The sequence below is a fragment of the Micromesistius poutassou genome, assembly GCF_964030765.1.
Source record: "Micromesistius poutassou genome assembly, chromosome: 11".
NCBI lineage: Eukaryota > Metazoa > Chordata > Actinopteri > Gadiformes > Gadidae > Micromesistius > Micromesistius poutassou.
Window position 1 is genome coordinate 260,066 of NC_140281.1, and position 14,789 is coordinate 274,854.

The window sequence follows — 14,789 nt, forward strand, 5'->3', positions numbered from 1 at the left end:
ATAACGATGAACAAGGCCTTTTCTGTGAGTGTTTTCTATGTTGTGGTGGTGATGAGGCGGGACTCACCTTCAGGGACAGCGTTCCACGGACAGCCACCAGTATAGCTTCCCTCTTATGATCCAGGGCCACAAAGAATGGGATCTCATAGATCTGCAACGCATGGCGTACATTGGTCACTGGTCATTCATTATGGTGGAGGTGTTTGACTTCTGTGAAATAAGTTACAATCCCAAAAATAAAAAAAAATAAAAAACTATACCATATCGTAAGATATGTTTATAAGTGGAGATTCAAAGTTCACGTGACTCAAAGTTCACACATAATTCACGTAACTGAGATAAGATATAGAGACTGATTTTTAGAAGAAGTTACTGAACATGGTTTTACACTTTGTTAAAAAGACTTGTGAAATTTTCCTGTGCTAATCTTCTACATTTGCAAACATTCCCTGTCTGAAAAGTGTATTCCCCTCAGGGGATCCATTCAGATGGTCTGTTGGGGAAGCAAACCACCAGGAGACCAGAGCCACAGTCACAGCCTCCTCCCCCACCTGGTTGTGGAAGCTGACGTAGATGAAGTCTCTGTAGCCCAGGCCGGTGCTGTGCAGGACGGAGGAGAAGTGACAGCCAAGGTGGTCTCCTCCCACAATGTCGTACTCTGCCGCCTGGCTCCTACAGCTGAACGCACACCATGCACACACACACACACACACACACACACACACACACACACACACACACACACACACACACACACACACACACACACACACACACACACACACACACACACACACACACACACACACACACACACTGAGTTTACTGCCACTCAAAAAGGAAGGCAAATATAACATATTGTCTCTCACCATGTGCTGAAACCCTGCTGTCAGCCCACGCTGTTAAAAAGCCACGTCAAATGTACACTCATTCGTCTTCAGTTTTTTGTTGATGTTGTTATTATTAATAATACACTGAATCCGTAGACTGCAAATCCAGAGCCACATCCAGAAAGCTGTAGGGTCTGGAAACGAGTCATGAAAACGGCCCAACTCGAGGGACGGCACCAAGCATGCATTTGAAAATATCCCTGCACGCAATTGGATAACACTACAACCAATCAGAAGAATACAAGGGGTGACGTATTCAGACCAGCAGAGCTAACCAATAGATAAGACTCTTGCCGTATCCGGCAAGAGTCCGATACGTATCCGTATCGGTAAAACAGCAACGCTTTTGGCCCCGCCTATATCAGATACACCGATGTGATTGGTTAATGTTCTGGGCCAGGGGAATCGGGGAGTGAGTATATTGCTCGTTCCCAGAGTGACTCGCTGAGCAAATTCAAATTGTGCTCTCGCGAGAACTCTGGATTTCCAGGGTACTGAATCCGTGGAACCGTGAACAATCATTGCATTTTTGCATGCGTCTCCCTGACACACATCCAAATGAACGCTGATAACCACTGGCTTACCAGTCTCCGCTCAGCTTGCAGGGGCCTGTGAGCGGGTTGGAGTAGATGTACATGGGCCAGCCGTACGCCGCGGCAGCAAACTGCATGCAGTGGGCGGCCTGCCCCAGCTCCACCTCCAGGTCAGCCTCCTGCAGGCACATATCATTATGTTAATCCCACTGACTGATGATGATCCCAGTGCTGTACAAAGGAGGAATCATGTTAGATAAACACCTAACCCTAACCCTAAATATGAAGGTTGCAAAATATTTCGGTGGATGTGTCCATGTTCCGTGTGGACGCAAGTTGTTCTCACTTGTAAAAGGATGAGCTTAAAACCAATATATAACAAGTCTGACATTGTTATTACTGTTAATAAACACCAGATGCCAAATCCACAGTGACCCCAGTACCAGTCACATGACGCGGCCCAGCTCTTACAATGGGGGAGGAGGGGCTGTGGGCCAGGATGTCGTCAGGATCCCGGTGGTGCGCCATCTTGTCTTGCTCCTGGTGGAGCAGAGCCAGTCCAGCGGCGATGTCACTGGGCACCAGGTCTGTGTCCTGTTAACACAACACACACAAGCAGAGGAAATGTTATGTAATCGACAGTTAAATAAATAAAAAGAGACAGACAGACAGACAGACAGACCGACAGAGAGAGAGAGAGAGAGAGAGAGAGAGAGAGAGAGACACACACACACACACACACACAGAGAGAGCGACAGAGAGAGAGAGAGAGAGAGACGGGGACAGAGAGAGAGGGAGACAGAGAGAGGGACACAGAGAGAGAGAGACACACACACACAGAGAGAGCGACAGAGAGAGAGAGAGAGAGAGAGAGAGAGAAGGGGACAGAGAGAGAGGGAGACAGAGAGAGGGACACAGAGAGAGAGAGACACACACACACACACACGGAGAGAGCGACAGAGAAAGAAAGAAAGAAAGAAAGAAAGAAAGAAAGAAAGAAAGAAAGAAAGAAAGAAGAAGAAAGAGAGAGAGAGAGAGAGAGAGAGAGACAGTGAGAAAGAGAAGCAGAGAGACACAGAGAGAGAGAGAGAGAGAGGTTCCCCTCACAGAGAAGAAGCCGCTGACGAGCTGGGCGATGCTGGAGAAGGCGGCGCGGTGGCTCTCGTCCTGCGGCAGGCAGCAGCACAGCAGGCGCAGCCGGCTCTCCCACACCTTGGCGGCCACCGAGCGCGCCGTGGACAGGAACTGGCTGCCCTCGCTGCTCTCCAGGTCCCGCACGCCCAGCTGCTCCAGGGCGGGCGGCCGCGGCCGGGAGTCGCCCAGCGGGTCGAACACGAACACCACGCCCAGCCCCGTGGACAGCAGCAGGATCCAGCTGCAAGGGAGCAACCACAGCCAGGGTCCGAGTGTCACGCTTAATGCTGCTCCCGGTCAGACTGTGGTACCACTAAAAGACTCTAAAGGTTTGTCATGTTGTTGTTGTTGTTGTTATTAATACACTGTCTGTATTAATGATGTGGAACTGTGAACAATCGTTGCATTTTAGCATCCGTTTTTCATGAAACAGATCTAAATTAATATTGATAATCACTAGTTTATCTCCGCTTAGCTTGCATGGGTCTGTGAGTGGGTGGGACTACATGAACATGGGCCGACGGTGTCTAATCACAAGAGCCGTTACTTCTGAGGGGAGCTTGTGTGTTCTTGTTTTTGCGGATGAATATTTGTTGCTTTTCTAGAAAAAAAAAAAAAAAAGGTCTAACACTATTTGAGTACAAAGATTCCACAGCCAAGTTCGGCAGTAGCTTACCTCGCTACCACGGCAGCGATGACGGCCCCCACTGTGGCGGGGTCGCAGCCTTGGCTGTCAGCCGACGCCCAGATAGCCCCGAGACACGCCCACACGATCTCCGGGAGATAGAGCAGCGCCCGCAGGTACACGAGCACCGGGACGGAGCGGCGGGGGCCGGGGTTGGTGATGGTACCTGGGGGAAACCCAAAAGCCTTTCTCTATTAACGCCGTGCACTTTGCATCTGACAGCAACGGGTCTATCCACCTTATTCCGCCACCGTTCTATTTCCCCATGTTTCATAGCGGCCCGCCGGTTTTCCATTTCCGGTCGAGTGCCGTTTACATAGCGGCCAGCACATGTGCACTGCTAGTGCGTATCTTGAAGGCTACGGAGATAGTTTTAAAAGTTATATATTATTACATTAGGGTCATAATGGCAAGTGGAGCCCGAACTCATCCTCTCACTAAAGTACCACCAGCGACGTATTCTCGCTTAACCGGAAATGGGAAACCGGACTGGTCGTCATGGCGGCGCGCATTGTTTGGCCTGGAATAAGGTGGAGAAGGGACGGTCTTTGGGAACTTTGGGAAACACACGAAGGCGCGAGACCCCCACAGGTCTATCACCTTGAGCGCTGACGTAGATGATGGCACACAGCGACAGGATGATCAGTGCGAGGAGGACCAGCAGCACCACCAGGTAGCTGTGGAGCACGCCTCCGCCCGGGCAGTCGAAGCTGCCCTTGTGAAGGCTGTACAGGATGAGGGTCCCGATCCACCTGGAGGGGGACGACAAGGAACGAGTGGAACGCTTGAGGTTGAAAGGTTGGAATGTGTGAGAACGTCCAAAGGGGTTGACCGTCCATTTGTAAAGGCCAGCAGTCCAGGGTGTGTTTTTTAACGAACCAGAGTACTCTGAAGAACAGCTCGAAGGCCCCGGGCAGGACCAGGTCGTCGCTGGCGATCCCCCACCGCCGACCGAAGGCCACCATGCCCGGCATGATGAGACTGTGGTTCTTCCCTGCTCAGAGAAACGGATGTGGCCGACAGTCAGCAAGCAGGTCCAACATCTACTCTACTCTACTCACCATGTAGGTCCAACGTGGACTATACTCTTAATTCTACTCACCATACAGGTCTAACATCGACTCACCATGTAGGTCCAACATCTACTCTGCCATACTCTACTCACCATGTAGGTCCAACATCTACTGTATGTGTCCAACATGGACTCCCTGCAGGTGTAACATCTAGTCTCACTGAAGTGCAGGTTTTAACAACACTGGGGCTTACGGGGGTGAGCTGGTGTCCTTCACACACCACTAAAGGTTAATCCCATCGGTACGTCGTCACCAGAACCACGTTGACAGATCGATATCCAGATCGATGTCGACCCTCCACGTACCTGGGCGTTCCTGTTAGCCTGTTAGCTAGCATTGGCTCGTTTAATAATCTCACCAATGTATTAAATAAAGACAACCCGATCCAACCCCCTGACCTGTTTGAAGCCGGCTGCGGTTACATGGTCCTCGGGGTTGTGTAACCTAGAGCTGACCCGGGGCCATGGTGGTAATCTGTCAGCCTTGCGTGTCTGCCTTGTTGTCCTGTTGACCGGATGCTCTGCGCCGCTTGTTGTGGTTTGTTTTGCTGATGCTGAGCTGCGGTCCGCTCGGCTCAGCGGTCCGCCGTCAGCACGGACCTCTGGGAATAGTTCCGCTTCAGTGGACAAACACTTTTCCGAGGAAAACCTTTCAGTCACTGAGGTAAACGTTTTAAGTCAAAACAGAGGCCGTCCCCTTTGATATCTGATGCATACCAGAACAAATACATAACAAATAAAAAATATAAAAAACATATATAAATCTACAGATTGGACAGCATTTCGTTCAGAAGTAATTCAATATGGATATGTTTGTGTTGTACAAACTATCTGTAATAAATATTTTTTTTTTAAATAGATTCGTATGGAAAGGAGGGATTCAACTCAGTAGGTGGGCCTTCCTCATATAACCGTCCTCTCGGGTGTAATGACACACAGAGCCACGGCATGTCGCTGTCCCCTCCCTTACACATTGTATTACTGTTGCAGGGTAAACACTACATTTCATTGTACGCTCCCATCGGTTCTGCAGAAGCGTCAGTGAAGCAGGGGCGCATCTTGGACACATCCGATGAACATAATGTACATATATGGTGTTATTGATCTGGAGCGCCCTGGTTAACGACCCCGTCTGTCCTGTGCATGTGCTGTGTGCTGGAATGGTTTGAAGTGTTTCGGTATTTCTATCCTTGACACACGGAAGTGAGGATAGAGGAGAGTGACAGGGTGTCCACCTGTTAGGGTGAGGAGGAGCCGAGGAGGAGCGCATCTCCACCGCTGCCTCCGACCTCAGACGCACGCAGGAACATGGCTCCGAAAGACGCACTTCTCGGGACACTCAAAGGTACAACGAAATAAATACACATGCCTGATTGTGGTTATTAAACGTCCAGTGTATGTGCACTCATCCTGGGCAATATCGAGACATGTTCTTCTTTGATCAGAATAAGCTCAAAGCTGCGCTCCAGGTGAATCTGACCACGCTGTTGTTTTCTTCTAGTGTGCATCCTCAATCTCCAGGCAGATGGGAACGTGGTGACGGACAGTAGTGCGCATCTGCCCTCCTGCTGCGAGCTGCTGGAGTTCATCTTGAGGAAAGGACTACAGCGTTAGTACTCCATCATACCGAGTCGTCACGTATTCACTCAGTATCGATTCGTCTCTATTATCGGAATTGATCGTATGTTTACTCACTTGTTCTTCATACCACGAGTCCTGGTTTTATTATGATAGGCAATAGATGATGATTGTTATGTTTTTTATTGTTTTATTGTTCATTAATACTTGTAGTCGTAGTTTATAACATGGTTATTTGCGTCCCTATTGCGTGCTTTTGTCATGGGTGTGGTGTCAGGTAGGTGTTTTTATTCATTTCTTTATTTGATTTGATTTAGAGCCAGTTCTCAGCCTGGTGCACAGGGACTACTGGCACTGCTTCGAGCTCCTCCCCCAGCATGACACCTGTGGCAGGTACGAGTCCTCAGGCGCCCCTCCACTCACTCCTCCCACTCCGACGCTGCAGAAGCACGGCTGCGTTTAGGACACCACCTCGATGCATGACATAACCGCTACGGCTGTGTGTGCTCTATGAGGTCAGGCTGCTCTGAGCCAGAGAAATGCGTCATGCTTTCTACAAGTTCACATTATTGAGGAGGACATTGATACAAGAAAAGCATTTGCCATTATTTCAACGTGAATACGAACGCAACGAGATCTGAGATTGTAACACCGATCCTCATCACATGGATAACAACATCGTTAGTCTCATAGCATAATTGCCTATGTCCTATTTTTGGCCGAATTGTGATATCTAACATAACTCCACTCTCCTAACACTGCTGATTCACTCTGCCTCATTGGCTATATCCTAAGCCGATCAGAGTGTTTTTTACATTCCATAATCCCAATCAGACGACTTAGACATGTTTTACTCTAAATACAAGATGAACCTTTATACTTGTTTTAAGATCTATGTGATCACACTGTGCGTGCTCGCAGAAATCTATGTCGTATGACTGCTTGTCCTGTTTGTATGTTGAGCCACGTCAAAGGAGATTCTCTGTGACGACAGACAATAACGCTTTCTGAATCTGAACCTTAAAATGTGACTCAGGCAATGATGCTACGATGGCTAACGCCGTGTTGAACCTATAGCTCTATAGTGGTCCTCCGCTGTCCCACCTCCTCGTGTCCTCGTGTTCTCTGCCCCCCCCCCCCCCCCCCCCCCCCAGCCACTCGGCCCTGTCGCTGGCGGTGGACCAGACCCGGGCGTGTGAGAAGCTCCTGGGCTCCCGCGGGCGCGGCCGTTACCTGCTGCGTCTGGCGCTGAGCCGCAAGGCCCTGCAGCGCTTCATCAGCCACCTGCTGCACACGCCCCGCGTCCTGGAGGTCTGGCTCCTCTCTGGGGGGGGGGGGGGGGGTCCTGGTGTCTCGGGTCTTGGGATGAAAATGTTTAAAGGTCCCAGGACATGCACACCAGGTGTGAGTGTGATGAGCCGTTACAAGCCGTTTTGGAAATCTGCCCCTTATGACATCACAGGTGGGCGTTTCCACCTAGATGTGTTGCTGGACAGATCAGTCCACCAGCCGACCCAGTGGGACTGTAGCAAACGTTGCTCATCTATCCGTCACACATCTAGGTGGACACGCCCACCTGTGATGTCATAGGGGGAAGATTTCCGAAACTGCTTGTAACGGCGAATCACGCCACACCTGGTGGCGTGTCATGGGACCTTTAACCCTCTTCGATGGGACATGGCTTAATATTGTGTGTGGTGATTATGTTATCCAGTTTAAATCCTGCTTTACCCATACAGATCTGCCTGTGTGTGTGTTTGGAGGTTCATATAAAATGGTTCAAAGTATTATTCTTTTTTTTTTTCACAGTGGTACAGCTCATCTTGTTCAATCCTAAGGAATGAGGAATCTGTGGGTGAGTAGTGGTTTCATTGCTCATCTTCTTATCGACTTTTGTAACCTGTGAGCAAACTGCACAGTGAGTAAACCATGGTCACTGACTAGCTAACCACTGGTTTACTGGCCGGTTAGGATTCATCATTCCTTGATGTATGAATCACTCTTCCTCTTCCTCAGAACCCTTCATGTCACTGCTGCTCGTCCTCTCTCAGATGGACTTCCAACTGGAAATAGAAGTAAGGACATGTCTGTGTGTGTGTGTGTGTGTGTGTGTGTGTGTGTGTGTGTGTGTGTGTGTGTATCATAGAGTTGAAGGCACATCATTCATTATTCCCCTTTTTTCCGTCTTGACAGAATTGCAGTTTTCTGGACGAGAGCTGGCTCTTACCTGTAAGAAAACATTCCCATGATGGATTTCACAGCCAAGTCACTGTCATTTAGTAATTATTCGCCGAAGGCGAAGTAAATAAAACTACACTCCGCCTTCGGCGAATAATTACTAAATGACAGTGACTTGGCAGTCAAATAGTGGGGAATAGCTATTCCCCACTATTCACGGAGCCTGAGGTGAATAATTGTTTTAGTATATACTACACGTGAACACTCCAAAAATAAACAAGATAACACTTTTTGCCAAGATTTATTTGTTTTTATTAGAGGTTCATGCGATGAAAACAATATCCTGAGTTTGAGATCTCAATCTCGGGATATTGCCCAATATCCCGAGATAGCGAACTAATCAAATTGCAGCATGTTAGGAGGTGTGCACGTGTAGCATATACTAATGTGTGGGAATATCCACTCTGAACGTAGTGCTGCAGGGTGGTGTGTTATCTGTGACTGGAGACTGTGTCGTCCACAGGTGTGTGAGATATACGAGACGGTGCCCTGTCGGGAACTGGGATTGGTGCTGAGGTGAGTTTTTCGCTGTAAAGGAGAAGTTACTAATACTGTAACTTCTGTGGTCGCGTCATCATTAAGGTCCACACCCATCAAATCTTAATGGACGATAAATAGGTAGTGCATCTGTCCATTTTGTGACTTTGATTGATTCAATTGACTTATTTAGTGCTTAGTGTGACGTTGCCTTTCTTCAAGGGAAGTAACAAAAGATTTACGCACATGCTCAAACAAATCGGTTAGCAACAGTACGTTGATGTGCAGCCTGGTGCCCCTCTTGTGTTCATCGTCCCCCTCCTGCCGCAGGTATCTGAGCGGTCGTGTCTTTGTGTTGGAGCTGTTACCGGGGAGCCAGGCTCAGGTGGACCGCTCCCTCAGTCCCGGTGACATCATCGACGAGATCAACGGCGTCTCCCTGCGCAACTCCAAGAACGGACAGGTATGGCCGGAGCCCCGTATCAGTTATACAGAACACAATAAATAAAAGTTCTAAAGTTATATAAAAGCATTGCTACAATGACAACAACAATAACAATAAGTGTATGTATACTGCCAGGGCCCGATGTTCAGCTAAGTGCGTGAAATGTGAAGTCAGTCTTTCCTGGAAAGCCGCGCCGTTGATAGACAGACACACACACAGCTCGTCTTGTGATGTTTGCGTTGTTCTCTCTAAGCCTCTGAGGGCAGAGGCCCTCCCTGCTCTGTTTACCTCCGCTCTGCTCGTTGCTCTAATGTGTTCTCCCAGGCCGGCGTGGTCCTGTCTAACGTGTTCTCCTGGTGGTCCTGTCTAACGTGTTCTCCTGGTGGTCCTGTCTAACGTGTTCTCCTGGTGGTCCTGTCTAACGTGTTCTCCCGGTGTTCCAGGCGGCCGTTGGGTCCAGTCTAACGTGTTCTCCCGGTGTTCCAGGCGGGCGCGGTCCTCTCCAGGCTGAGGGGCCTGCCGCTGTCCCTGCGCGTGCTGCGCTGGCGGGCCCGCGACGGCTCCTCCTACCGGCCCCTCATCAAGCTCCTGCGGGAGCTGCGGACGGAGAACCCCACCCTGGATCTGGGCCTGGTCCCGGCCCCGCCCCCCCAGACCGGCCCCCACCGCCAGCCCCCCGCCTCCTCGTCCGCGCTGTGCCTCAGAGACGGAAGGCGGGTTGGGGCTGTTTCGTTGGGTGGGGGGGTGTTGGTGCACGTTTGCTCTCAGTAAACGTGCACGTTGCCCGAGTACGTTTGCCCCCTAAAGTCTAGATCGTTTGTCTAGTGTGAGCACGCCATCCGTACTCCAGTACAGTTCAACTCCGTGGCCTCAGTGCACTTCGGAGAGGTGTGCTCAGGCCACGATACAGACGCTAATGAGCCGATACACGCGCACACGCACGGATACGCAACCGATATGTACAAGAGGCAACCGTACTCAGGCCCAGGTGAGATTGCCTAGTGTGAGCACAGGCCAGCGGCACAGTGGGGGGGGGGGGGGGGGGCAATCGTACTTGAGTACGGTACAGGGACACTTTGCCTAGTGTGAGTGTGCCCTTAGACTCCCAGCTATTGGGATGACCCCAATGGCTGCAGCTTACCTGAAAAACATTCACTGTAAATCTCTTTGGGTTGTTTTAACCAAAGGGTTGGTTGAATGACTCTTTAGTATTTAATAGATACCTAAATGGACGGGGGGTTTGTGATGTGGTCTACTCTTTACCGCCACTGGTTTCATTATCCAGTCTTGTATCCATGACACTGACTCACTCTCTCCTGCAGGATTGTGCATGTTCTGCAGTACTTGGGAAAGGCCAATATTGGAATGGTAGATATGTGTGTGCTATCATTCAATGTGTGTGTGTGTGTGTGTGTGTTCAAATCCTTTCAATTACTGTGTTTTTAATATTTTTGTATGCATTTGTGTGAATTGTGTTGTGTGTGGCATGTGTGTATGTGCATTCATGTGCATGTTTGGGAACCAGAGATAATTCAATCTTTCCCCCTGTCCTATCTATTTATTCTGACCTAGCTTTTGTATCTGCCATGATGGCTTTCATTCTGTGTTGTATCTTCTGTCTTTTGATACTAATACCTTTTTGTATACTATTCCTCCATGTTTCCATGTCTGGAGCACTGTTATGTCACTCACTCAGTCCATGTCGTAAATGTTGTCTGTGTTGTGTGTGTGTGTGTGTGTGTGTGTGTGTGTGTGTGTGTGTGTGTGTGTGTGTGTGTGTGTGTGTGTGCGTGTGTAAACAGCCCTCTCTTTTGAACTGCAACCGAATCTACCCTCGGGTATGAATAACGTTACCGTACCTCACCCTGTTTGTTTTCCAGTGCGGGGATAAGGAAGTTCTCCAGCAGGCCATCCCACAGGTGCTGCAGAGAAACCTGCCAAGCAAGGTGTCACAGCCCCCCTTTCCCTCCCTCTTATGACACTGGTGTTTGTTGTGTTGCAGACATGGGTTCATGTGTTTTAAATGCTAAACTCATTTGTCATTTGGCCGACAGGAAGTGTACTTTGACTTGAAGGAAACACATTTGATTTGCACAGAAAAAAGCAGTAACACGGTAAGTAGTGCTGACCAGTCAGATGATATGGTTTTGACATTTAAGTATGCAGTTTGCGTATTTTCCAAACAATACTGTTTCTATGTTATGGGACACAGGTCCCATTTGAGTCCTATACCACATGCTGTATATAAATAAACTGAGTTTTTGTGTAACTATACAAGTCAGATAGCAGGAAACAATGATTGGTTAATTGAATTATTTGATTCCGACAATAGCTTCTAACAATTTGTTCTTTGAACGTTTAATTAGGAACTTTTCCAGCATCACTATCCCGAGATCTCATGCGTGGGAAGGTTTGGCAAACCGGACTACACCATCTTTGCGTTCTGCGTGGCGTAAGTATGAATCTTTGTAGCCCAACTAGAAAATAATCTTAATGAAGTGCATTAATAATGCGCTATATGGGCGGGCGAGCGGCATCCAAGATGTGCTTATCCAATTTGAGAGGAAATGGAATTGCATTACATTGAGGTTACACCTCATGAAAAATGCATGAGCTCACTGATCCAAAATGATCTTGTCAGCCCGTCTAGCAGTGACGTAATTCCCCACAGGCAATCCTACCCTGCTGCCATTGGCTCACCATCGAAGCTTGTGATTGGTTGATTTCACAGAGACTCCCCAGAAACACATCTAGCGCCAGGCTTCTGCTGTGTGGCGCTGAGGACGAACCTGCCAGCCGAGTGTGAAGAGCTAGTCTGCCGAATAGGTAACCAGATGCTAACGTTGGCACGCAAATTATAGCACGCCATACCAGCGTGCTACCCAGAAGACCATCAGCGGTCCAGTGTTGACCCGTCACTCTTGTTCCACAGCTGCAGGGTTCAAACACACCGAGTGGTTCGTATGACGAACGGCAGAGCAAACTCCCGATCCACCCGGGGAACCCAAGTCTGACTGTTGTTCATGTTTATGTGTAGATTAAAATGTTTTTTTTAAATTAAAAGTCTAGCACCCTCATTGATCACATAAAAAAAACAAAAAAACACACAAAGACATGTTGTACTCGTAAAGACCTTTACTAGAAAGACATGTGACACCACTTCATAAATAGTATTAAATGTAGCTGCCAAGATTTTTTTTTTATGTTGGAAAAATAACATGTAAAAAGCTGTCCAGAAAAATACAGGCGGTGTGTCTCCGCTGGTGGGCGTGGTTTACAGTGAACTGTTAACAATAACCGAACGCTACATCGAAACAGGCTGGTGGAGGAAGTAGACCGGGTAGGAGGAGGCCGCCCATAGTGGAAGATGTGACGAAGACGGCCGTTTTGTTTTTAAAAGTCGTCGTGTCCGCCTTACAGACAAACCCGGCCTCACCTGAGCCTTGAACTCAGACGGCTCCACCAACAGCCATCCGTGGCGGGTGGGGGGGGGTAATGGATGTAAATTGGTTAAAAATGCACCACCCCATCACCAGAACAGGAGCAAGTCCACCACCAACCCCCCCCACCACCACTTTGCTCTGAGTTCCGGTTTGTGGAATGACGGATGCATTTGGTGTTGTACTAAAATAAAAAATAAAATTCTGATGAAAAAAAAAAAATGTCCACAGCACGGTGTGAGTGGGATAAATAGGATCGCTGGTCAGGTCCGGCGACGTCCCCCGTCTAGGCACGCTCGCCTCTTATCCTGCGGGCCAGCTGGATGTCCTTGGGCATGATGGTGACCCTCTTGGCGTGGATGGCGCACAGGTTGGTGTCCTCAAACAGACCCACCAGGTAGGCCTCGCTGGCCTCCTGCAGGGCGGGGGGGGGGGAGAGAGAGATGGAGGTCAGTTCACCTGGATACTCATATGCATAGTCTTCCCAGTTCCCACATCTCTTATGCCATGTCCTGGATCTTAAAAATAACATCTTGTCCTAGCTATCTTTGTTGTCTGCCGGGGAAGGGGTTAACCTAATGTGAGGGCGCGAATAAACACTTCAATAAAAGTGGAGTGGTTATGTAATGGAAAACTGGCACTTGATGTACACTCATTTCATGTTGAACGCCCTTGCACTTAAAAAAAATATATATCAGACAAATTTACTTATGGCAAGGCTCGTTGGCAAACGACCTTAATGTAAATTTAGTCCGAGTCCGAGAAACAATATTTCGTCAACGAGAAGAGGTGACCGCAGGGGTTGTGTAACCCACCTGAAGGGCGCCGATTGCGGCGCTCTGGAAGCGCAGGTCGGTCTTGAAGTCCTGGGCGATCTCCCTGACCAGCCGCTGGAAGGGCAGCTTGCGGATCAGCAGCTCGGTGGACTTCTGGTAGCGACGGATCTCCCTGAGAGCCACGGTACCCGGCCTAACCAAAAAAAAACACCGTCAATCAATTACTAAATATAAATATAACAGCGCATGACCCACATTCACAATTGACGAGTTTAACATGTTCGTCAACAAGCAATAATACCATGATGTGCGCCGGGTGACGTCATTACCTGTAGCGATGGGGCTTCTTGACGCCCCCGGTGGAGGGGGCGCTCTTACGCGCTGCCTTGGTGGCGAGCTGCTTCCTTGGCGCCTTTCCTCCGGTGGACTTACGGGCGGTCTGCTTGGTTCTGGCCATGGCGCACTAAACTAATAATAATTTAAAAAAGACATAGATCATTAATAATAATACTAATCACGTTCATGGACGATAGATGACCTCAGCAGTCACCGATCACAACAAACATCAATCAATACAAAAGCAACACATTAGCAGCCCTAACGTTAGCAGGAGACGCGCGGCAAGAGCGCTCAAACTGGCTGGTGGTGTCTGAAGGCTCCCCTCCCCCATCAGTGGGGGAGAGGCAGGGAGGGCCGCTCCACCCACCCAACAGCACCCCTCCACCCAACACCCCTCCACCCAGCTAGTGTCACTGCAGGGTTTACGTCGAGCCTCGCCGCCCGAAAGCACCTACAACACCCGGCCACCGGGGACCCAGCGGGCGGGCGGTCGGTCGGACCCGGGGACCCAGCGGGTGGGTGGTGGTGGTGGTGGTGGGACCCCGCGGACCGGACGGTCGGGCCCAGGGACCCAGCAGGGGGTCCGTCAGCGCCATGTTAGGGTTTCGGGGCAGACTGACTGTAGTAAAGACGACAGACGCGCTCCTGCACTTAGACTGGCTGCGGGCCTGGAGGCCTAACACATGATCCACTGGTTATACTGGTGCAGACCAGAGCCCCGCGGTGGTCTGCTCCGACCCATTGTTCTACGATGAGCTAACGTTAGCCGTTAGCTCCACCACCCGTGGGGGGGGGGGGGGAGGTCTGCCCCGGGGGGGGGGGGTCCGAGACACCAACAGACCACCGAGTAAAACCACCATTCCACCATTAAAAATAACCCACGAAATTAAATAGCTTACCGTGTGAGGATTTAACGATGAGAATTATAAGACCGTCTGGGCTCGTCCTTCACTCTCTGTGTGTGTGTGTGTAAGTTGGTGACGGCTATTAATACTGCAGCGTGACGTCACGTGTAGACGGGTACGCTGTGATTGGTCCGTCTGGGATTCAATTGTTGCGGTCCGCAAACGAGTGTGTGCATTGTATATATATATTATATTGTATTTTTATATATATATATCAATCTTTATATACACACACATATATGTATCTGTAGATCAATATATAGATCTATATATATGT

The 14,789-nt window shown here is 49.4% G+C and overlaps 3 protein-coding genes across 4 annotated transcripts in view; 1 reads left to right on the top strand and 2 right to left on the bottom strand.

The window, feature by feature from the left end:
- Window positions 1-4,837, bottom strand: part of LOC311355824 (diacylglycerol lipase-beta-like) — a 10,272-nt gene extending 5,435 nt beyond the window's left edge. The window contains 9 exon segments of the mRNA XM_084475652.1: window positions 68-151; window positions 552-678; window positions 1,475-1,602; window positions 1,895-2,017; window positions 2,531-2,798; window positions 3,234-3,408; window positions 3,843-3,994; window positions 4,122-4,236; window positions 4,714-4,837. Coding sequence (XP_084331778.1) covers window positions 68-151; window positions 552-678; window positions 1,475-1,602; window positions 1,895-2,017; window positions 2,531-2,798; window positions 3,234-3,408; window positions 3,843-3,994; window positions 4,122-4,216 — 1,152 coding nt within the window. The 5' untranslated portion in view covers window positions 4,217-4,236; window positions 4,714-4,837.
- Window positions 4,838-5,622: 785 nt separating this feature from the next.
- Window positions 5,623-11,858, top strand: LOC311355826 (uncharacterized protein; the record flags this gene model as incomplete). The annotated part of the gene is made up of 13 exons (XM_084475653.1): window positions 5,623-5,659; window positions 5,816-5,923; window positions 6,210-6,285; window positions 7,047-7,203; window positions 7,702-7,747; window positions 7,909-7,967; window positions 8,086-8,121; window positions 8,594-8,646; window positions 8,938-9,070; window positions 9,539-9,769; window positions 10,933-10,998; window positions 11,107-11,166; window positions 11,784-11,858. 13 exons carry the CDS (start codon window positions 5,623-5,625, stop codon window positions 11,856-11,858), a joined length of 1,137 nt encoding a protein of 378 aa, XP_084331779.1.
- Window positions 11,859-12,169: 311 nt separating this feature from the next.
- Window positions 12,170-14,585, bottom strand: LOC311355394 (histone H3.3A). Of its 2 annotated transcripts, none has more exons than XM_084475164.1 (4): window positions 14,507-14,585; window positions 13,598-13,736; window positions 13,308-13,461; window positions 12,170-12,907 (listed from the first exon to the last, which is right to left on the bottom strand). In XM_084475164.1, the coding sequence occupies exons 2-4, from the start codon at window positions 13,723-13,725 to the stop codon at window positions 12,779-12,781; spliced, it is 411 nt and encodes a 136-aa protein (XP_084331290.1). In that variant the 5' UTR covers window positions 13,726-13,736; window positions 14,507-14,585; the 3' UTR covers window positions 12,170-12,778. The 2 variants fall into 2 exon arrangements, with proteins under 2 accessions (XP_084331290.1, XP_084331291.1); XM_084475165.1 differs by having other exon boundaries at window positions 13,598-13,731; window positions 14,507-14,581.
- Between the last annotated feature and the right edge of the window lie 204 nt (window positions 14,586-14,789).